The 23752-nt window shown below is 37.2% G+C and overlaps 1 protein-coding gene across 5 annotated transcripts in view; it reads right to left on the reverse strand.

Moving 5' to 3' along the window:
- Window positions 1–798: 798 nt before the first annotated feature.
- wipf1b (WAS/WASL interacting protein family, member 1b) overlaps window positions 799–23752 on the reverse strand; it is a 34030-nt gene continuing 11076 nt past the window's right edge. For 3 of the 5 annotated variants that reach the window (XM_087256807.1, XM_087256803.1, XM_087256804.1), the window contains 7 exons: window positions 10872–10957; window positions 9577–9706; window positions 9029–9175; window positions 6797–7546; window positions 6509–6715; window positions 2938–3051; window positions 799–2768 (listed from right to left, as the gene is read on the reverse strand). In XM_087256807.1, coding sequence (XP_087112933.1) covers window positions 2716–2768; window positions 2938–3051; window positions 6509–6715; window positions 6797–7546; window positions 9029–9175; window positions 9577–9706; window positions 10872–10922 — 1452 coding nt within the window. In that variant the 5' untranslated portion in view covers window positions 10923–10957 and the 3' untranslated portion in view covers window positions 799–2715. Of the gene's footprint in view, window positions 2769–2937; window positions 3052–6508; window positions 6716–6796; window positions 7547–9028; window positions 9176–9576; window positions 9707–10871; window positions 10958–18826; window positions 18880–23752 lie in introns of all 5 variants that reach the window. The other 2 variants (XM_087256806.1, XM_087256805.1) reach the window with 1 other exon arrangement.

The following is a 23752-nucleotide window of genomic DNA, read 5'->3' on the forward strand; positions in this document are numbered from 1 at the left end:
CTGGTAATTCTTATTTTAAATGAAGTACGTTTCATTTTCATTTATTTCAGCATTTCTGGAAAAAAAGTGCACTGAAATCAAACAACAACAAAACATACAAAGAACATTGTGGGCAGTTTGCATACTGAAAACAGCTTCACAACATCCGAAACACATAGAAACGAGCATTAAATAAAATAAAATACAAACACCAGCTTTGCTTGCATGTTTATTTAGGAAACAGCACATTTGGCACACTTGAATAGTTCTTTTTGTATTACTGTATACTAAAAATACAAATTAAACAACATAACGTTGTATGAACTGAAATTGTAGCCATATAAGGGCACAAAGTGAACATATTAACGTACCATATTAGCCTATAGGGATTGTTCGTTATTTTGTCACCCTCCAATGTTTTTTTTTCACAAAAGAAGATATTTTGAAGAATGTTGAGCAACAGTAATCACTGACATGCATAGTAGTTAATAACAATTGGTTTCAAAAACATTTGTTTAAAGCTTCTTTTTCAAAAGCAGAAAGAAAATCAAAGAGGTTTGTAAGAGAACTGAGAGTAAATGACATTTTAGTATTAGTACTGAGGGAATCTTCTAGGGCATTGTTTACCTGGTATTTCTTGTTTGAATGAAGTGTGTTTCATTTTCTTAATTTATTTCAGAATTTCTGAAAAAAAAGTGCACTGAAATCAAACAACAACAAAACATACAAAGAACATTTGTGTGCAGTCAGCATACTGAAAACAGCTTCACATCAAATGAAACGCATAGAAATGAGCGTTAAATAAAATGAAATACAAAATCCAGCTTTGCTTGCATGTTTATTTAGAAAACAGCACATTTGGCACACAAGAATAGCTCTTTTTTGTATTACTGTATAGTAAAAAATACAAATTAAACAACATAACGTTGTATGAACTAAAATTGTAGCTATATTAAGGCACAAAGTGAACATTACCGTACCATGTTAGCCTATAGGGATTGTTCACGCAATAATGAATATTCTGGTATTATTTTCTCACCCTCAAATGTTTTTTTTTTCACAAAAGAAGATATTTTGAAGAATGTTGAGCAACAGTAATCACTGACATTCATTAAAAAAAAGAAATGCTATGGAGTAATGGATACTGGTTTAAAAAACATTTTTAAAGCTTTTTTTCAAGAGAACTTGAAAACCAGTAACCACTGACATTAATAGAAAACATACTATGGAAGTCAATGACTACTGCTTTCAAACATTTTTAAAGCTTCTTTTTCAAGAGAAGAAATAAAATCAAAGAGAAGGGCAAGTAAATGACAGAATTTTCATTTCTGGGTGAACCATCGCAAGCTTTTGATCATACCGCAATATCTTTGCAAGCACAACATAATAAATCATGCCTTAGTTTTAATAATAATGTTGGTGCCACATATTGTGTCTTTTTTTGGCTGTGCTTCTCTCTTGTTTAAGTGATTTTTTAATGTTTCTTTAAAGGCCATTCCCATGTAAACAAACAAAAGGCAGCATTAACCTGGACTTTTGATTCTTTCACTACAAGTACACAAATGAAGAAAACAAATTAAATGCAGCTCAAGGTATAATACGCTGTCTGATTATACTTTAAGTCAAGCACTGTAAAATATAATAGTAAACATCTGAAAAATATACATATAAGGCAACGTAATACTGAGCTAACATTAGCAACATAAGCAAGTGCATACAACATTTTTTTAAACACATTTTTGGCTTATATCTATCAGGAATAGTCATATGTCAGCTCCAAGACTTGTTAAAATGATCTGCAGAGCATTTAAAGGCGTAGTTCACCCCCCTAAAAATGAAAAGGCTGCTTTCCCTCAAGAACAAATCTTCAGATTATCCTGTTTTTTGTGTGCAACACACGAAATTCATAAATTGCTAAGAACCACTTGAGTTTGGTGAGAAATTGTTTAGATTTTGAGTGATCTATAAATCTAATAATGGCCATCTACAGTTCTCCATGAATTCAGTCCCTCCTAATTTCACATAAGGAGTTGTATGTTAATACATCTGATGCTAGTACCATTCACACAACATTCAGTGTTCTGTCTAACTTTTTGTCCTTTATCACCACATAACTAAAGCAAACGTTTTTCTATCAAATATTATTACGTGAGCATTTCAGTCAGCCACTTCAAGTTACCTGACATTTTGTTCAAGTTACCTGATTTTACTGCCATTGGAAGCTTATAAAGTAGATGCTAATTTGCTACTGTGTTGTTGTATAAAAAACAGCCAGAGGGCGCCAAAACTCATCGAAATACGACGATATCCTGCACCCAAAGGCCTATAACTTTTTCATTACATCCTTGAGAAGTGTATTGCTTAGACATAAACATCGAAACAGTAGAAGTGACAAACTCCTAAAACTTTCAGCATGTCCCTGAGGGACAATAAATGGCACAACAATTCTTCTCATTCAAAAACAAAACAGTCAAACTTAGCTTTAGTATTATTGTAACTCATCACTCGACAGGCAAAATAGCAATTGAGAATCATTTCTGAAGCAAACAACAACAAAACTGTATAGAATAAGGGGTGTTTTAACAGAAAACTGTTTTTATACTTCTTTTATACATGATTTTTTTATATATATTTTAATGAATTACTCTGGCAGAAAAAACAACATCACAGAAACAAACAGTTCCAGAGAAACTTAGAAAATCAGGAAAGGGAAGGATTGTCAGGCCTTTTTCTTTTTCACCTAGGTATAGGAGGCAGGGGAGGTGCTCCTCGCTCTTTCTTCCCTGAACCTGAAACAGACAGAAACACACACGTAGGCATATAAACAAATGGATAAGGCCACGATTGTGCTGAGAGTTATTCAAAACATTCACTGGCATGGGAAAGCGACAGCTGTGGGTCAGCTTTGTCTATGTGCACAGCAAAAAAAAAGGGAATAAGATGACTGGGATTGGTTACCTCGGCTTTCATTTCGCACTATTTTGCTGGGGTAGGTCTTTTGACAGGGGATGTAGGGATCTGGGGGTGGAAGATCCGATACAGGCCGGAATGTGAAGCGTGATTCCCATTCATCTTGAAGAAACAAATCAAACACACACACCTTTAGAATATATGTTGTATACACTTCCTGAAGTATGGCAGGGTTAGTATATGAGCTACTGACAACATCTGAGACATGCAGTAAACTGTAACGTTTAAAAATAGAAATGTGGCATATTTGCGCAAAAGTGCTTTAATTTATATTTCATTAAAATGATAGCTCACCCCAAAATCTTTATTTCCTTAAAATTGAGATTTTCTATTTTTTTTAAACACAAAATAAGATCTGAGAAGAAACAGGCTTATAACAAGTGGAAGATTTTTGTTGAACTATCTCTTTAAGTACGTTAGGTTAGGTTATGTAATGTATTATAGGTACACGGGTGTGTGATGTAAATGTAATGCACATTTATTTCGGAACAATTATGAGACACCAGTAAACAGTTTAAAAAAAATACAACCAATTTTTCATGCTGAATTTTTTATCACTATTTTCAGAGAGAAATAATATAGACAATTCAATAGCAGAGAAACTGTGTAGTGTGCTTGACAAATCGTCTGTATTTTTATTGTGGAAGCAAATAGTTTTCACATAGTATAGCAGTGTTGGGTAAAGATCCTTTTTAAGAAATGAAAGTGAAAGTATGGGTTGTTATTTTAGCATTTTTTAGATTAAGACAAGCTTATCATTATAATATACAGTGCCCAGCACCCATTCTCCATTTCAGCGTCCACTCCATTTCAAATATTTTTATCCATTTCTCAGTGAATATGGGTATTATATAGTGGTGCATTTAAACAAAACAGATTTATTAAAAGGATATATTTATTAAAATAATATTTTATACAGAACATCTTTAGGAATGGGAAGATAATACAATTAAAGTCAAGCAAAATATTGCAGAGAAAAAGTTTTGCTCTTTTAAACATTTTCTTGAATATTTTTCCCTAACATATACATTTAGGCTATTAATTTTTGGACTAGTTATTTTGTTAGATAAGCTCCAGATTTGGCTTCAGTACTGACTGAACTAATGTATATGCGCAAATATAATAAAGCATCCTATAGAAAATAAATTTAAATGAGACGTTTGTGGGGGTGTACACATATATGCTGAGCACTGTATTAGAAGTAACTTTATCCAACACTGACAGTATGAGTAGAGATATTTTTACTACTGGTTCTTTGTGCAAAAATTTGTTTGTCCAAAAGGAAGCAACAGTGGCTTATTATGTTAAATGGCCTAAAGTATGTTCCTCCTTGCAATTAGCAGGTTTGGATATTTCAGCTACACCCACTACTAACAGGTAGTCTCTTTTGTCACTGTCATACAACGCCTCTAAGAAGATGCTTTACAAAGCTGTCTGTAACTAGCAAGCACAGATCTAAACAACTTTGGAATAATTTGGAACTGGGACCAGAAACCAATGTTGATGTCTAACACCATTTCTACTGGTTTAATGCCTGAGATGAATCCTCACAGTCATGTTCCTATATCTAGAGTAAAAGCTGCCCTATTCACCTTATTCTTTGCGTATGGGCGGGCACAGCCATTTAAATGTTTTTGGCTTGAGGCTTCCGTTTTCATTCACTTCCATTCCTTTTTAGATGTTTAAAACAGCTCGTTATGCTGCTTGAAGTTGCAAACTGATAGTTTCTTATTACATGATTCTGCTTTGTCTGTATAATCATGCAAACACTTGTTTTTAGAGCAAATAGTTTGACCGTTTGCTATTCCTAGTCATTTCTACCATATGCAGCTGAATTGGAAGTTCTAAAATGAGCGCACTTCCACATCGCAGAATAAGGTTGATATCAGCATTGGGAGGACCACTTTCTTATTAATTTGAAACCAAAATTTAACATTTAAATGGGTGAAGTGAATCTTCTCGTTCACTAAAAATCCAAAACACCCCAGAGTAACATATTGTATTGGGCTTTTTCTCTGAATTCTGCATCTAGTACTTTTTTTGCACAGGCTATTTATGGGGTTAATGTTGTCAACTAATGATCAACAGTAAAAATCAAAAATTGTTCCTCTTCCCAACAGGGAAAACCATCAACAATTAAGAATGTATGATTATATTGGCTTTGCAATCAAAAATGTCATCATAATGGAAGTCAATGGGGCAAAAACAGCCACCAACATAACGAAAGGGTAATAAATTTGAACAGAGAGTATTGTTGAGTAAAAAAATAAAAATAAAATAAAAATGCAAAGCATTTTCCCAAAATATGTCAAAATAAGATTTTTCACAAAAAAACATTCCATTTTCTGAAACACAGAGTAAGTTGTGGCCAAATTAAGCCTTAAAAATCCCCCCAGAGTGGATGAAAGCATCTCCAATGACACACAAGGGTTAAAGGGTCACAAAACACCAAAACACATTTGTTGAAATGTTGACATATACGTGTCCCACGTCGCTAAAAACATAATTAGGATGCATACATTTCACTAAAAAGTGAAAATTTGTTGTTTTTAAATAATTTAGAGCAAATTCATTCCTCCCGTTTGAAAAGATATTTTGAAGCTGCGTCACGGCGATTAGATCCTTGTGTGTATTCCAGCATGTAGACTGGATGTCTGGACTCACGTGTGTATTACAGCGGTCACTAACACGCAACAAAAATATGTTTATAAAGGAACATTTTTTACCCGAGAGCTTTTTGCATCTGGAAATGGTGAAATCCGGATTTGCCGCTCGTCTCCTTTTAAAAAAGACGCGGTTTCAGTTGGTGTTGATTGTCCTGTCTCTACAAATTTGGTAAGTAAGCGATCAGTGTTTTTCAGAGGCAAAGTTAGTTAGTATCGTCAGCAGTACTCTTTCAGTTTTTAAACGCATATCTTAGTCAAAATGATTTAGTTACTAAGTTTACAGTACAGTAATAAAACTACAATATTATAGACTTAAAGATCTGCTGTAAATGCTGCTCTCCAAATGTAGACAGCTTAATCAAATAATTACTGTTGTGTAGGATTTTCACCAGGATAGGATGACAGGATAGTCTGTACACACAAGGCTCTCTGATGCTACCTACCGAGTGCATCTAAGTAACAAAGAAGTTCAGAGTTTTTTTTTTTCTCTCATTCCACGTGTGGTTTAAAACATTACATTAAAACTACACTCTTCCAGCAGTTCCTCGCATCCAATATCTCGTTTGTCACGGGGGGCATGCATGAAATGTTCCTGAATAAAAGTGAAAGTGCCAAACTGCAGTTAAAGTCGACAAATCAAGAATTTGGCAAATAATTTGATTACTGATGTCCATGTAAACAGTCACTGTCTTTCTCCCCTGCGTCTGTTTTGCCGCTGTGAAAATCAGCACGTGCCCAAACTGAAACTCTTTTATGCAAACCCTTCCCTCTTTCCCTCCCCTGACACTCCCACATTCCTGACTTTTTCAAACTAGAGGTGTGAAATCACCCTGCTAAGACAGGTGGGATTCATGGCCGTTGAATGACTAAATACATAAAGACTGTCCCCATACCTATATGATGCTGACTGTGGTATCCATTGCCCATAGGTGCAGAAGGTGGCGGCAGAGGTCCAGAGGAAGGTCTGTCTGGAGGAAGTGGTGGCCTACTGCCCCCACGGTGAGTCTCTACACCCGGTCTGTTTGGTGGGGGAGGAGCTGGCGATGACCTCATACTTCCTCCTCCTGGCCGGCCAGAAGGAGGTGGAGGCGGAAGAGGACCTGTGGATGCAAACACAAATACAGATGACCAAAAAGACGATTTTGGGATCATCCTGTAAAAACCTGCACCTCCTTCAATACCTGATCTTCCACTTGCATTTCTGCCCAGCGCAGGCGGTCTCTCGGAGGGAGGTGGAGGAAGGGGTCCGGATCGCCCCGGCGGAGGAGCGGGCGGATGTGAGGCTAGTGACAGGTTTCGTTCAGGAAGTCGTGGCGTATGTTCATCTGGAGTATTTGGGCTTGGGCGACCTGGCGGCAGTGGAGGAGCTGCACTCACCGGTGGCCTCAAGCAGGCAGGAGAAGGAGCTGGAGGGGGAGTCGGTTTACTGCTTGCTGATGGAGGAGGTGGAGGGGGAGGGCTGTCCCGCGTGAGTGGCATTGAGCGGTTTGCAGGGGGAACAGGAGGAGGGCGGTCATCACCCCGACCAGGTGCAGGAGGAGGTGGAGGCCTTCCGGCATGACCAGTCGAAGGAGAAGGAACTGATGGAGGACGACCTATCCCACCTGGCACTGGTGGAGGTGCAGGCTGACGCCCAGGAAGGGTTGGGGGTGGAGGGGTTGGTGCAGAGCCGAAGCGGGGAGTGCCTGGTAGTGCGGGTGGCCCCCTGCTCTGTGTACCGCTCTGGAAGGGTCGGGGGGCACTTGGAAGAGGAGGAGGAGGCCCTCCTGGCGTTTCGGGACGTGGTGGAGTCATTCGTGCCCGTGGAGGATCAAAAGATTCACTGCGCTGCACAGGCAGACGAGGGGCAGAGCCAGATCCCCCACCAAAAGGCCGCGGACCTGTGGTACGAGCAACAGGTGGCAGAACCGGAGGCCTGACACTCACAGAGTCTGAAAGAGAGAGCAAACTATTTCATAACCAGATAATCTAATTGGTGCACAATGCAAAAAAATAATCATTTAAATATGAGCAATAAGTGAAATAATAAATAATACAGACTAGGAACAAGTGAAATTATCTGCCAGTGCAGGAAGATTATAACATTTATTTCATTCATTCAGCTTAAGGCTGGTTTATACTTCTGCATCAAGTGATCGGCGTGACCCACAGTGGTTGCCTTGGGCATGGCCGTGCATTTATACTCATACTCTGCAATAACACTTCCGAAGCACTAGCTGGCAGCGGGTTTTTATGTTCCTCTGTGTCAACTTTCTTCTTGGGTGTTTTGATTTTTCTGAGCACTACCTTAATGTACAAGTAGCTAAAACTCGTTTATTTAGAGGCAAGAACCTGCAGACGTGCAATAACTTTAATCACAAGGTAAACACAAAACAAAAGTTTCCATCTGGAGCGTCATTACTGGTCTCGACACTTGTAAACACTTGCTCCATCTGGCTCACGGTTCTCAGCACCGCCCACACTCATCACAGCTACCAAGCTGACCAATCATAGAGCTTGCACTACGCATCGTTACATTTTTTGAGAGGTATGTGTCCACATCAGCCACAGCGAAGGCTATGAGGCCGTGTGAAGGCTGCGCTGGACCATGTGCGTGCGCTTGACGCAGAAGTATAAATCAGCCTTTAGTCCCTGATTTATCAGGGGTCACCACAGCGGAATGAACCATCAACAACTTTGGCATATGTTTTATGCTGGGAAACCCAAGAAAACTCATCTAGGCTTTAATAAAGAAAACATTCTTAAAATAAGGCAATGAATTTAGTTGAATTATCTTAAAACTAGCTTTTCAAACTGTATGCTTTCTGATTTTGTGTGATGGTCTCTTAAAACTAGAATAAATAAACAGGAGGATTCCTCTTTCTGTCTTGAAACGAACCTTAAAACAAGATTATTGTATGAATTAAATCAAGACCACACAAACATTAATGAATAAATAGACAATTTTAAAAATAGTTACGACAGATAAAATACGAATAAGTGCGATTCTTGAGCCTTTTTAATAGGCAAACTTAAAACAAGTTATTACAGCTGAAATTAAGTCTTAAAAATACATAGCTGGTCGTAAATAGTTATATCTCATTGTAATTGAACTAAATTTGTAGGCAGAATACATAAATTTAAGCTTTATTAAAGTAAAAAAAAGCTTAATTTTTTATTCTTAACACAAGATCAACAAGATTTTTTTGCCTTTAGAAATAAAATTTAAACTTTTGACTAGATAGAGAGTTTTTGCAGTGCAAGGGGTCGAGCGCAGTGTATGGGGAGCTGGGACTAGTCAAAATGTCTATAATCAATCCCTGCTGAAGAAATGAATTAGTAAACACAGTAGTACGTTTAACAAATGTGTGTGTGTGTGTGTGTGTGTGTGTGTGTGTGTGTGTGTGTGTGTGTGTGTGTGTGTTTGTTCTTACCATCTCGAGTGGAGCGCAGCTTTGGCATGCCACCCTGGAAGAGCCCACCCAGACCTCCTCCGCCTCCTCCACCTCCACCACCACCAAACCCTCCTCCTCCTCCTCCGCCCCCGCCTCCCCCTCCAGGCCCTCCTCCACCTTTGGGTTCTGCCAAAACAAACAAGTATTTAATATTTTGGAATGAAGAGCAAAACCACAAGTGTTTTTCATGCAGAAATGTTAGCCCTAAATAGTTTCTAAAGAAAACACACACTGCAAAAAGTGATTATTTGCTTTGCTTAAAAAAGTGAGGAAACCCATTGCCTTAAATGCGACAAGCTGACTTTACTTGTAAGTAAATCTGTCATAACTTGGAACTGTTAAGTTGATTAAACTTAATATTTATAATTATGCACATGATACGTTTGCTTAAAGATTTGAAGCCAACTCACTTATTTGAAGTCAACTAATCATTTTTTTACAGTGCAGGGGTCAAAAATATGAAGCTGAGGTTGTTTTTAGTTCAAGAACGTAGCCACAGTGTAAGCTCATAAGGGGCTAGTTCTTACTGTCAAGTACGGGGGCACTGCGGTCATTTGTAACAGCCTTCTTCAGCCTGGCTCCTTTACTGATGTCTGACAGTAAAGCATTCCTGCCCTGCTGCTCTGATCTGTTCAAGACAGGCTTCTCCGTGTTGGCCTGTAAGCAAATACAAGCACAGACATTTGCTGTATTAAAATATGATGCTCTGCATATATATAGTGCATCCGGAAAGTTTTCATAGCGCTTCACTTTCTCCACATTGTTTTATGTTACAGCTTTATTTTCTCAAAATTTTACAAACAATACCCCATAATGACAATGTGAAAAATGATTATTTGAAATTGTTGCAAATGTATTAAAAATAAAAAACCTGAAAAATCACATATACACAAGTATTTACAGCCTTTGCTGTGAAACTCCAAATTGAGCTCAGGTACATTCTGTTTCCACTGATCATTCTTGAGATGTTTCAGCAGCTTAATTGGAGTTCACCTGTGGTAAACTCAGTGGATTGGACATGATTTGAGGCATACACCTGTCTATATAAGGTCCCAGGGTTGACAGTGCATGTCAAAGCACAAACCAAGCATGAAGACAAAGGAATTGTCTGTAGACTTCCGAGACAGGATTGTCCTGAGGCACAAGGCTGGGGAAGGTTACAGAAACATTTCTGCTGCTCTGAAAGTTTCAATGAGCACTGTGACCTCCAACATCCGTAAGTGGAAGATGTTTGCTGCCAACGATGTATCAACAAAGTATTGAGCAAAGGCTGTGAATACTGATGTACATGTGATTTTTCAGGTTTTTTATTTTTAATAAATTTGCATAAATTAAAAAAAATCTTTTTTTTCACATTCTCATTATGGGCTATTGTGTTCAGAATTTTGAGAAGATAAATTAATTTAATCCATTTTGGAATAAGGCTGTAACATGAATACTTTCCGGATGCACTGTAGCTGGAATACCCAACAAAACGTTTGTATTGATTTTTGTCATAGTTCCACATGGAAATGTTTTATAAAAAGACAAATCCAGTCAGCAGATTCTGCTCAGCTGAGTTAACAAACTGCAGGGAAATTTGTGAAGGGCACAGATTCAGATTTATTAGCTTTCAGACTGTCATTCGATTCAGATGAAAGATATAAATGTTAAAAAAAAAACACACATATTGCTTTCTTTAGTAATCCATAAATTTTTCATTTGTGATTGCTGCCATGTCCTAGCAATGAGGATAATATTTTTATATCTGTTATCATAAAAAAAAAAGTTGTACAGTGAATTCCGTCCTATTAAAAGTGTGTGTGTGTGTGTGTGTGTTTACCTGTGAGAAGGTGGGGGGCGGGGGAGGGGGAGGGGGAGGAGGTACCGGCATTTCTTCTCCTGGGCGTCACCTCCTCTCACTGAAACCTGCCGAAAAGAGAATTTGATATTTTCAGGAGAAATCAAAACGTTGAGAGTGTAAAACTCCCCCAACAATATTCTTAAACATTTTCTCATAAATGTTTTAGACTCATGTAGAATGGAGTGTTTACAGACATGCTTTTTACATCAATAGAAACTCCACAGGGTTGCGTACTGCCTTCAATCCTTTTTATATTGTAAACAAATGTCACAGCACTGAGGACAATTGTCATATAGTCGAATGTGCTGATGACACAGTTTTTTTATTCCTGTTAACAAATACAGATTGTAATGACAGCAATAATGAGATTTTTAATGGTGCAAAGCAGCTGAGCAACTAAACATCACAAAAACAAAAGAGATGGTAGTTGATTTTAGAAAGAAATGCCTCAGGTGTATTTTAATGGAAAACAAGTATACAGGAATAAACGTATCTTGGCACAATCTTTGATACTACATTAAAGTTCCAACAGAATTCAAAAGTTGTAACTAAGAAAGTGCATCAGAGAATGTATGATCTTAGGAAACTGAACCCTTTCTGTGTAGAACACAAAATACACAGAGATTTTTTTATACTACCTATATTAAGAGTACAATAAGCTTTTCCTTTTTATGCTGGTTCTCCTTTCCGTTAGAAAAAAAAAATCTCCTTCAAAACTAAGTCAAGACTTGCTCTAAGATTATTGGTTTGCCTCCGCGGAGTCTAGCAGAGCTACAGGAACAGCAAATCATAAGGAAAATTCAAGTGTGATAGGAGATGATTCCCATCCTCTGATGCCTTTTTTGTATTGTTGCCCTCTGGAAGAAGGTTTAGAAGAATTAGAGGCTCTTCTAACAGATTTAAATTCACCTTTGTTTCTGAGGCAATAAGGCTTTATAACCTTACTTTTTAGCAAATTTTAAACTTTTAATTGTATTGGTCCTTTCTTAATGGTTTAAGTACTACTTATGAAGTTATTTTGAGGCTTGCTGGATTGTGTTTTTTAATATTGTTTGCAAGTGATTTGTCTCTTTATGTTTTTGTTGTATCATGATGGTACTGCCCTTTAATTGCCCCTGGTGGGATTAATAAAGTTGTTCAACTTAGAATAGTCAAAAAATAAATTATTTTGTTTATTAAATTTTTTTGTAAAACAATATTTTGCTTATTAATGCTTTCAAAACATATAAACACTGATAAAATATTATTAATACACTGAACAAAATGATTCCTTGGATTTACACATTTTTAAGTTGTTGCAAACAGTTTATATGGGCTGAATTTAAACAAAAAAATTAAATTTAGTAATGCTCAACTTAACTTGTTTGTTTAAATTCAGCTCATATATATTGTTTACAAGCAAAAAAGTGAGCAAATCCAATTAATATATTTTTATAGATACAGTTAAAGTCAGAAATATTAGCCGCCCCCCCCTTTGATTTTTTTTTTTATTTTCCAAATGATGTTAAACAGAGCAAGGAAATTTTCACAGTATGTCAGATAATATTTTTTCTTCTACAAAAAGTCTTATTTGTTTTATTTCGGCTATAAATAAAAGCAGTTTTGATTTTTTTAAAAGCAATTTTAAAGTCAAAATGATTAGCCCCTTTAAGCTAGATTTTTTTCGGATAGTCTACAGAATAAACCATTGTTATACAATAACTTGCCTATTTACTCTAGCCTGCATAGTTACCCTAATTAACTAAGCCTTTAAATGTCACTTTAAGCTGTATGGAAGTGTCTTGAAATATATCTAGTCAAATATTATTTACTGTCATCATGGCAAATATAAAATAAATCAGTTATTAGAAATGAGTTATTAAAACTATTATGTTTAGAAATGTGCTAAATAAATCTCTCCGTTAAACAGAAATTGAGGAAAAAAATAAACAGGGGTGCTAATAATTTAGGGGGCCTAATAATTCTGATTTCAACTGTTTATTTATTTAAGGTTTAGGCAAATTATGTTAGGTTTATCAAATCCTCTGATTAAAAATGGATTCAATTCACTTCTTGCTGTTGTATTAATGTTGTGAACATTTTGGACTTTTCATTTAGAAAACTTCTTTTGATCCCCGTATAATTTTTGGTACACTTCATGCAAAGCAAAAACCCTTAATAGTCTGTACCTCAATGCAGAATGCAGACAGAATCTTTTAACATGTTTGCTATTAAACACTATTTTAATCTTTAAATCTGCTTACAACATGCAAGATGCCAATGTGAGCAATATATCTAGAACTAAATAGTACATACTAAAACCTCATTTTTTTGTTTAAAAGTTAGTTAACTGGAACTTTCCTGCTGTATCTAGCTTTAAAATGAGTCACGAGGACTCATCGGGCCACATGACCACAGATCAACAGTCTTTCTTCCCCAAAGTGACCTTCGCGTCGACCCTTAGCTAACAGTCTTCAGTTAAGGACGCTCTGAAGTGATTCAGTTGTTCGCTTTTTGTATAGGAAATAGAAACCGCATCGCTTTAAAATAGTGCTCTTTAAGGGTGTAAAAATGCCATTTGAAATTCGCTCATTGCCTTAACGCCCCGTTATCTTTGACCTTGTTATGCAGTCAGCGGTGCTTAAACACCACTAACAGGAAACCCATCTGTAGCACGAATAGCAACTTCTGAAACATCGCATCGCTATTCAAGTCACACTTAACAGGCCAAAATCACTCCCCAAATCACTGGTTCTAAACTAACCACGACATATGACTGTACTAAAGTGGTCTCACACAGCCACATAGGTTTGATTGAGTCGGACTGCAAGTAGCAAGTGTTGAAATTCACACAGCATCCAATACTGTGCATGCAATGACAACATGTGGGAATTACCATATTAAAAAAGGTAATTTCTGCAATGTTGAAAGCATACTGTAACATTTTAGTTCTCATAAAGCTTGTCTCATGTACATGTAAAATATTATTTAAAAATGTGGTTTAGAGACACATGCACTATTAGACTAACAACAAAATGTTATTAATTTGATGTACTTTACTTTAAGAATTGAGTAAACCTGCTGCTTTCAAACCAATTACTTGACTTTTCTTTAAAAAAAAAACAAGAAAAATCATTGCCTTAAAAACATTAAAGGGCCTACAGTATGATGCAAAATCAGCTTTTATTAGCTGTTTGGACAGAATGTGTGTAGATGAGGGGTGACCAACCCTGTTCCTGGAGATCTACCTTCCTGCGGATTTCAGTTGCAACCCATATCAAACACACCTGCCTGAAATTAAGTGTTGTTCAGCTCTAAACTAATTGGTTTAGGTGTGTTTGTTCAAGGTTGGAGCTGAAATCTGCAGGAAGGTAGATCTCCAGGAACAGGGTTGAGCGCCCCTGGTGTGGATAGAATGTGTCTACTGTCATATCGGAGTGATATCAACACAACCAGTCTCTTTTTTAAATATCCTGAAATTTATTTGTATATGCCATAACAGGATTGACAAAGAAACTGGGATTAAAAGATCAGTTCCATCTCTCTGTGATCATCTGCACCTCAAGAATGAGTTTAAACATTTTTAAGCTTGTAATATTTAATTTAAAAAAAAATTGATGTGGTCATTAAAAATATTGTGCATAAAAATAATATTCTGAATTTATTATAAAATGTTGAGAAGATTTTGCTAATAAAATCAAGAGATAAATTTCACTGTTTTTTAAGCAAACCAGTGCAATTATTAGGCTTAATTTGAGAAACCAACTAAGCTAATAAAATTGAGGAAAGATGGCTCACGTTTATTTTAAGAAAATTCACTCAATTATGCAGATTTGATTGAGATGTTTGCATTTGAACAACGGCAGTGATTTGAAGGAGCAGATCAACAGTGGGCATGTTGAGAGACTTTTACAGTTTATAATTTTCATTGTCTTAAATAAGGAAAATCTTTCAAGAAAGACACATCCTGTTCAAGCTTGTTCAAGAGCTTAGGTTTTGCTATACAATTTATATAGGGATACACAGGTATTTTTTAACCACCCATCCCTATTGGAAATTGATTTGCTTCTGTTCATTTTGAATTATATTTAAAAAATTGAACAAATTATTTGCATTGTCATATTTAACAATGATCAGGCAACATTTAATCGGGGAGGCCGAACAACAGTGAAATGCACTGTTTCATTATAAATTGTATATTTATGAACAAGTAATTTTCATTAATAAATTTGAGTAAATGGTGGTTGATTTGCTTTAATTATAAAAGCATATTTCACTAATAATATTAAAATGATCATCTATCACTCAAAACATTTTGTAATTTTCACATGATTCATTCACGTGGTTTTTGCTAAAGAAATTCAAGCCTTGAAAACAACGTAAAAATATTACGTTCAATAATCGTAAATAAATAGCACATACGATTTTTACAGTGTAGTGTTCTGCAAACTTTGTGACTTAAAGCTGATTTTTACTTCTGCGTCAAACGCTGGCGTATGCTACGCCGCTGACGCATAGCCCTTCGCCGTGGCCATCGGCGTCACTGACGTGCACCTCTCAAAAAATGTAACTACACGTCGCAACAACACATAGTGTAAGCTCTGTGATTGGTCGGCTTGGTAGCGCTGACGAGTCTGGGCGGGACCGAGAGCTGCGTGAATGGCGCGAGTGATTGTTTACAAGTGTGGAGTCCCGTGAAGGAGCTCCGGATGGAAAGTTTTGTTTTGTGTTTACCTCATGATTAAAGTTGTTGCACGTCTGCCGGTTCCTGCCTCAAAATGAGCGAGTTTGAGTCACTTGTACATCCAGGAAGTGTTCAGGAAAAGCAAGACAGCAGCGAAGAAACTTGACACAGAGGAACATTAACACCTGACTGCCAACTAGCGTTTCGGAAGTGTTAATGCAGACCAACAGAGACCGCGCACAGAAGTATAAATGCACAGCCACACGCGTTGCCTGCGCCGTGAGTAACGCCGGTCACTTGACACAGAAGTATAAACCAGGCTTCATCGTTTCAGAAAGGCTTGAATAAAATCCACCACAAAAACTATATCAAATAACCTTATGTTTTTGACTAATAAACTCTATCTCTGCCTATCTGTGTCTGATTCTGTCACTGACTGCTGTTTACTGACATAATGCAGGAGAAGCAGACACACTGGGAATGTTGGGCGGGGAGAACCAGCTCATTTGCATTTAAAGACAGGCTACAAAAAGAAAAAACAGCTACACTTTGCCTTGAGCTCAAACGTGCATATTCTGCATTGTATAAAAATTAATCTGATGGATAATTTGAGCTTAAACGTTACAAACACATTCTTATAAAGACTTATCTGACATCTTGTAAAAGGGGTAAAATAGGCCCCATTATAACAGCCCTTTAAGTAATTTAATTATGTGCATAATTATAAAATTAATAGCTCAATATCCAGGATTGCATTCAAAATTTTGAGGAAGTGTTTTTTCACCCCTCTTGACCATTTTTTTTTTAACTTAATTTAGGTTGCCAGATTGACAAAACACCAACAGGACCAAGCATGCCTGAGAATCAAGCCTGACAATGTATAAGCTGCTCAGCTAATGTTTGCGCTTGTAATATTTATAGTTATTGATAATTAATCATCACCTCGTGTAAATTTTTTGAACTTTTAGTAGAGGCTGCTGCTATACTTTGGAGGTCACATTTTCTTCAGCTGCACATATTGAGGCAGCCTTCACGACTGAAATAAAATATACTGTATTTTCCGTCAAAGCAACGCAGGGTGCCAAAATATTGGGTAAACCGGCAGTGAGCTGGTTACAGAGACCAAAACAAGACAAGCATTCCAACATGGAACATACACACTCAAAGACGAATAACTGACTTTAACATTGTTTTTCAGACAAACAAGTGTTAACTTAGCATGTTTCTTAAATATCTGCAAACATATCATGGTATTTTATGCTTTAGAAGAGTCAAAAACGTTCACACAGCACCTTTCAGTTAAATATACACTCACTGGCCACTTTATTAGGTACACCTGTCCAACTGCTTGTTAATGCTAATTTCTGATCAGCCAATCACGTGGCAGCAACTCAGTGCATTTAGGTATGTAGACATGGTCAAGACGATCTGCTGCAGTTCAAATCGAGCATCAGAATGGAGAAGGAAGGTGATTTAAGTGACTCTGAATGTGGCGTGGTTGTTGCTGCCAGACGAGCAGGTCTGAGTATTTTAGAAACTGCTGATCTACTGGTATTTTCATGCACAACCATCTCTAGGGTTTACAGAGAATGGTCTGAAAAGGAGTAAATATCCAGTGAGCGGCAGTTCTGTGGGCGCAAATGCCTTGTTGATGCCAGAGGTCAGAGTAGAATGGCCGGACTGGTCCGAGCTGATAAAGGGAAACAGTAACTTGAAGAAGCACTCGTTACAACTGAGGTATGCAGAAGAGCATCTCTGAATGCACAACACATCCAACCTGGAGGCAGATGGCTGGTGGTGGGGTAATTGTGTAGGGAATATTTTCCTGGCACACTTTGGGCCCAATTGAGCATGGTGTCAACGCCACAGCCTACCTGAGAATTGTTGCTGACCATGTCCATCCCTTTATGACCACAGTGTACCCCTCTTCTGATGGCTACTTCCAGCAGGATAATGCGCCATGTCACAAAGCACTAATCATCTCAGACTGGTTTCTTGAACATGATAATGAGTTCACAGTACTCAAATGGCCTCCACAGTCACCAGATCTCAATCCAATAGAGCACCTTTGAGATGTGGTGGAAAGGGAGATTTGCATCATGAATGTGCAGCCGACAAATCTGCAGCAACTGCTTGATGCTAACATGTCAATATGGAGCAAAATCTCTGAGTAATATGTCCAGTACCTTGTTGAATCTATGCCATGAAGAATGTAAAAATGGGTCCAACCCTGTACTAGCAAGGTGTACCTAATAAAGTGGCTGGTGAGTGTATATTCAATGCATATTTAAATTCCTTTCACAGAGAACAATTTCAAACTTTGGCAAAACCAAATTTTTCTCAGAATTCATGTGCAAATTCAATGAAGGCCCCTCGAGGCTGATTTCCGAAAAAGATCATCAACAGGAAGAGCTACAGCAATATACCTCTCACTTCTCCTTCTCTCTGTTCATTAACCCACATCCATGCAAAGGTGGCAAAAGAAACAACAAAAGGCAGAAGTGGGAACACACACAGATGAGACTCAAAAGTGAGCAGAAAAATGCGGAAACAGACTTGATTTACAAGCCCTTTAAACCATCTGCTCTTTCATCATGGGGTTCTCTCAAGGGCGTCTTCCTGAGAGCCACATCACACTACTTCATTTCTACCCCTCTCTCTCTCTCACTTCCTCTCTAGCTCTCCTTCTCTTAGTTATTTTTATTCGGAGGTAAAGTTGACATCCGGACAGTGTTCTGAAAACTTCCCGTTGCCGTGCAAAAAAAAAGGTCATCACAGTATAGTGCAAACCCGCATATCATTACCATGAACAATTCTGCATAGTTAAGTTTTGGTGATCTGGATTGATATGGCTTCTTGTTAATGATAACCAGAGTCAGACGAAAACTGACAAAGACGTTTTATGCTATTTCAGTGCGGAATTTTGCAAAAATAAATAAATAAATCTGTGGATTTATGCAGAATGTTTTTTTTTAAGTAAAGCAGCTTAGAACTTAACAAGTAGGAATTTTATAAGATCTACATTTTTCTTTTGTCATTTCTAAGGTTTACAGTGCAAATACAATTAGAATCACACTGTAAATCATTCATTAATTTTCTTGACGGCTTAGTCCCTTCATTATTAATTCGGGGTCGCCACAGCGGTATGAACCGCCAAATCATCCAGCAAGTTTCTAAGCAGCGGATGCCCTTCCAGCCGCAACCCATCCCTGGGAAACATCCACACACACATTCACACACATACTCATACACTACGGACAATTCAGCCTACCCATTTCACCTGTACCGCATGTCTTTGGACTGTAGGGGAAAGCGGAGCTCACACTGTAAAACATAATAAAATTACATGTTTTTAGTTAATTGTAACTTATTAAACTAAGTTAATCATGTTCCAACTTAATTTTGTGAGTAATGTAAGCTGCTTTAAGTCAGTTCGATATAAAATATATGCAAATGACTCATAAGGTTCATTTGATTCAGCTTAAAAATTTAAGGCAACCAGTATTGTTTTACAGTGCACTTGTCTGTTAAACAACAGTAGATCTGTCATCTTAAACATTAGCAATTTAACTAAAATAAATATATGTAAAAAAGTAAAAATATACAGTTGAAGTAAAAATTCTTTACACTATTATTATTTATCACAATTATTTGTGCAATTTTAATTCTTTTAAAAATATTTCTAAAGTGCTGTTTAACAAAGATTTTTAAAAAACACATTTTAAACAATAGTTTTAATAACTTATTTCTTTTGTCATTGCCATTATGACAGAAAATAATATTTTTATAACTATTTTGTAAGACTAATATTCAACATGAATTGAAATTTAAACATTTAACTAAGTGAATTACGCAGGTTAACTAGGCAAGTTAGGATAATGAGGCAAAATATTGCATAAGTGGTTTGTAATCTAGGCAAATGGTCTCAAACTCGATTCCTGGAGGGCCGCAGCTCAGCAAAGTTTTACTCCAACCCTAATCAAACTCACCTCATCCAACTAATCAAGGAATTCAAGACCTACTGGACACTACTAGATCAGCAGTGTTTGAGTAGGGTTAGATTAAAACTGTGCAGAGCTGCGGCCCTAGAGATTGAGTTTGAGACCATTGATCTAGATAGTCGAAAATATATTTCTTAAAAAGGGGCTAATAATATTGACCTTAATATATAAAAACTGCTTTAATTCCAGCCAAACCAAAAGATAAAATTGGGTCTGTTAAACATCACTTGGGGGATGGATGGATGGATGGATGGATGGATGGATGGATGGATGGATGGATGGATGGATGGATGGATGGATGGATGGATGGATGGATGGATGGATGGATTTTTGACCTTGGACCCCATAACCAGTCTTATGTTGCACAGGCAATACATTGTACATTGAAAGAAATGGCTCATTGGATTTACTCAACTTTTTTAAGGTAAGTGGTTGTAAACAATGTATATGGCCTGAATTTAAACAAACAAATTAAGCTGAACATTACCAATTTAGTAAACTAAAATATAAAACCTTATTTTTTATTAGTAATATGCATTGCTAAGTACTTAATTTGGACAACTTTAAAGATTATTTTTTTAAATCATGCTATCTCAACCAAATACCTTCTCATCCTAAGAAACCCTACATTAATGCAATTTATTCAGCTTAGGCTAATTTACCCTTATGACTGGCTTTCTGGTCCAGGGTCACATTTTCATTAGTGAAAAGAGAGGAAAGAGGGGGAAACGTCATTTAAAATGACCAAACTGAAGCTATTTTTTCCAACAACATGAAATATCTACTACAGTACCATCCAACATAATGCAGTGTACATTATATTTGCCCTTGTTATGTAGCGCTGCTTCAACACCGCTATCAGGAAACTCATCTGCAGCATGATATAGCAACTTCAGAAACACCACCATAAGTTGACACTTAACAGGCCTGAACCACTTGCTAAATCACTTTCAGTAATCTAACCACGATACCAGAGTGAAAAAGATTGGACAGTAAATAGCGTGTGATATACAAGAGATATAGCAAGAGATATAAGATGTTGGGGTAGTGCTATTTGAACCCGTCTGAAAACATGTAAGGTGTTTAAAACATGAACATGGCCATATTTTACTAATTGGGGAGCTTTGGAGCTGAGGAGGAATAGAAATCAGAGCTATTAAAAGATTTAGAGAGTTGAAGATATTCAGAGGAATAAAAAAGCAGCCATTAATATGAGTGTAGACGTTAATAACTATGATGTTTGGGATTAAGGGTTGGGGAAGGTGTAGACAATAATAACTGTGATGGTTGGGTTTAGGGTTGTAGTAGGTGTAGACGTTAATAGCTGTGATGGTTTGGTTTAGGGTTGTGGTAGGCACAGATGTTAACAACTGTGATGGTTTGGTTTAGGGTTAGGGAAGGTGTAAACGTTAATAGCTGTGATGGTTGGGGAAGGTGTAGACAGTAATAACTGTAATGGCGGGGTTTAGGGTTGTGGTAGGTGTAGACGTTAATAACTGTGATGGTTGGGATTAGGGTTGTGGTAGGTGTAGACAATAATAACTATGATGATTTGGTTTAGTGTTTAGGGAAGGTGTAAACATTAATAGCTGTGATGGTTGGGGAAGGTGTAGACCAGTGGTCACCAAACTTGTTCCTGGAGGGCCGGTGTCCTGCAAGTTTTAGCTCCAACCCTAATCAAACACACCTGAACAAGCCAATCAAGCTCTTACTAGGAATACTTCAAACACCCAGGCAGGTGTGTTGAGGCAAGTTGGAGCTAAACCCTGCAGGGACACCGGCCCTCCAGGACCGTGATTGGTGACCCCTGGTGTAGACAATAATAACAGTGATGGTTTGGTTTAGGGTTTAGGGAAGGTGTAAACGTTAATAACTGTGATGGTTGGGGAAGGTGTAGACAATAATAACAGTGATGGTTTGGTTTAATGTTTAGGGAAGGTGTAAACGTTAATAGCTGTGATGGTTGGGGAAGGTGTAGACAATAATAACTGTGATGGTTGGGTTTAGGGTTTAGGGAAGGTGTAGACGTTAATAACTGTGATGGTTGGGTTTAGGGTTTAGGGAAGGTGTAGACGTTAATAACTGTGATGGTTGGGTTTAGGGTTGGGGAAGGTGTAGACAATAATAACTGTGATGGTTTGGTTTAGTGTTTAGGGAAGGTGTAAACGTTAATAGCTGTGATGGTTGGGGAAGGTGTAGACAAAAATAACTGTGATGGTTTGGTTTAGGGAAGGTGTAAACGTTAATAGCTGTGATGATTGGGGAAGGTGTAGACAATAATAACTGTGATGGTTTGGTTTAGGGTTAGGGAAGGTGTAAACGTTAATAGCTGTGATGGTTGTGGTAGGTGTAGACTTTAATAACTGTGATGGTTTGGTTAAGTGTTTAGGGAAGGTGTAAACGTTAATAGCTGTGATGGTTGGGGAAGTTGTAGACAGTAATAACTGTAATGGCTGGGTTTAGGGTTGTGTTAGGTGTAGACGTTAATAACTGTGATGGTTGGGTTTAGGGTTGGGGAAGGTGTAAACGTTAATAGCTGTGATGGTTGGGTTTAGGGTTGGGGAAGGTGTAGACAAAAATAACTGTGATGGTTTGGTTAAGTGTTTAGGGAAGGTGTAAACGTTAATAGCTGTGATGGTTGGGGAAGGTGTAGACAATAATAACTGTGATGGTTGGGTTTAGGGTTTAGGGAAGGTGTAGACAATAATAACTTTGATGGTTGGGTTTAGGGTTGGGGAAGGTGTAAACGTTAATAGCTGTGATGGTTGGGGAAGGTGTAGACAATAATAACTGTGATGGTTTGGTTAAGTGTTTAGGGAAGGTGTAGACGTTAATAGCTGTGATGGTTGGGGAAGTTGTAGACAGTAATAACTGTAATGGCTGGGTTTAGGGTTGTGTTAGGTGTAGACGTTAATAACTGTGATGGTTGGGTTTAGGGTTGGGGAAGGTGTAAACGTTAATAGCTGTGATGGTTGGGGAAGGTGTAGACAATAATAACTACGATTGTTGGGGAACAGACTGGAAATGTTCATACAGGTTGTTCTGAGATAAGTGGGTTTGGAGTTGTGTTGCTACAATTTTTTCGGGGATTTTGGAAAATATGGTAAATTAGAAATAGGTCATAAGTTATTAAAATTAGATGGGTCTGAACCAGGTATCTTGAGTATTGGAGTAATTACTGCAGTTTTGAAGGAAGCAGGAACAGTTCCAGTGGAAAGAGAAGAGTGAGTGAATATTGGGCTGAAATGAGAGGGATGCGAGAAGGAAGACAGGCTTAAACCAGAACAGTAGGGAGAGGATCTAAATGTGAGGAAGATGACTCATATTTGGAAATAAGATTTGAAATTTCTGTTGTATGGAGTAGAAAAGGAATGCTTTTCTAGAAATGGTTTCTAGAAAGTCTAACAGTATTTCGATTCACAAACTAAATCAAATGAGCCAAAGTGAGTGATAAACGTTCACTAAATGTTGAAACTTTACAATCATTCCACAAATCACATGCATTTCTCAACCATGATCCCTACCTGACATCACACAACCTACAATGTGACTATAGTAAACGCGCACATTAAAATGTCCACACTGTAAAAAATCCAACTTGACAAATGTTGAAATTGCTTGATTTTTTTTGTTGGTTCAGCAAAAATCTGTAAAAAAGTCTGTACAACTACATTTAACACATTCAATCAACTTAAACAAAGATTTTATTCATTAAGTTAAAAAGATGAGTTTTGTGAGCAACACTTTGCTAGTTCATTCAAAAAAGCATCTGCCAACTTGTTTTTTTGTGTTAAGTCAATCTCTGACTTTTTTAATGCAATGAATATACAAGTAGCATAACCTTTTGTTGATTGAAAAGGTTTCAAACATGTTAAATATTCTAAAAAAATTATCAATGGCAGTATAGAACCTTTTCCCAGAGATGGGTTGGGGCTGGAAGGGCATCCGCTGCGTAAAAACCTCCTGGATAAGTTGGCGGTTCATTCCGCTGTGGCGACCCCAGATTAATAAAGGGACTAAGCCAACAAGAAAATGAATGAATGAGTATAGAACCTTTCATGGTTTGTATTAAAAAAGTAAATGCTGAGTGAGAATGCTATTATTATTATTAATAATACAATAATAAATATCGTTATTCTTCACATTGTTATTAAAAACAACAAAAAACACTACAATACTTATAGTAACTTTATTTG

Source organism: Danio rerio, chromosome 6 (assembly GCF_052040795.2).
Source record: "Danio rerio strain M-AB ecotype USA chromosome 6, GRCz13ab, whole genome shotgun sequence".
NCBI classification, from domain to species: domain Eukaryota; kingdom Metazoa; phylum Chordata; class Actinopteri; order Cypriniformes; family Danionidae; genus Danio; species Danio rerio.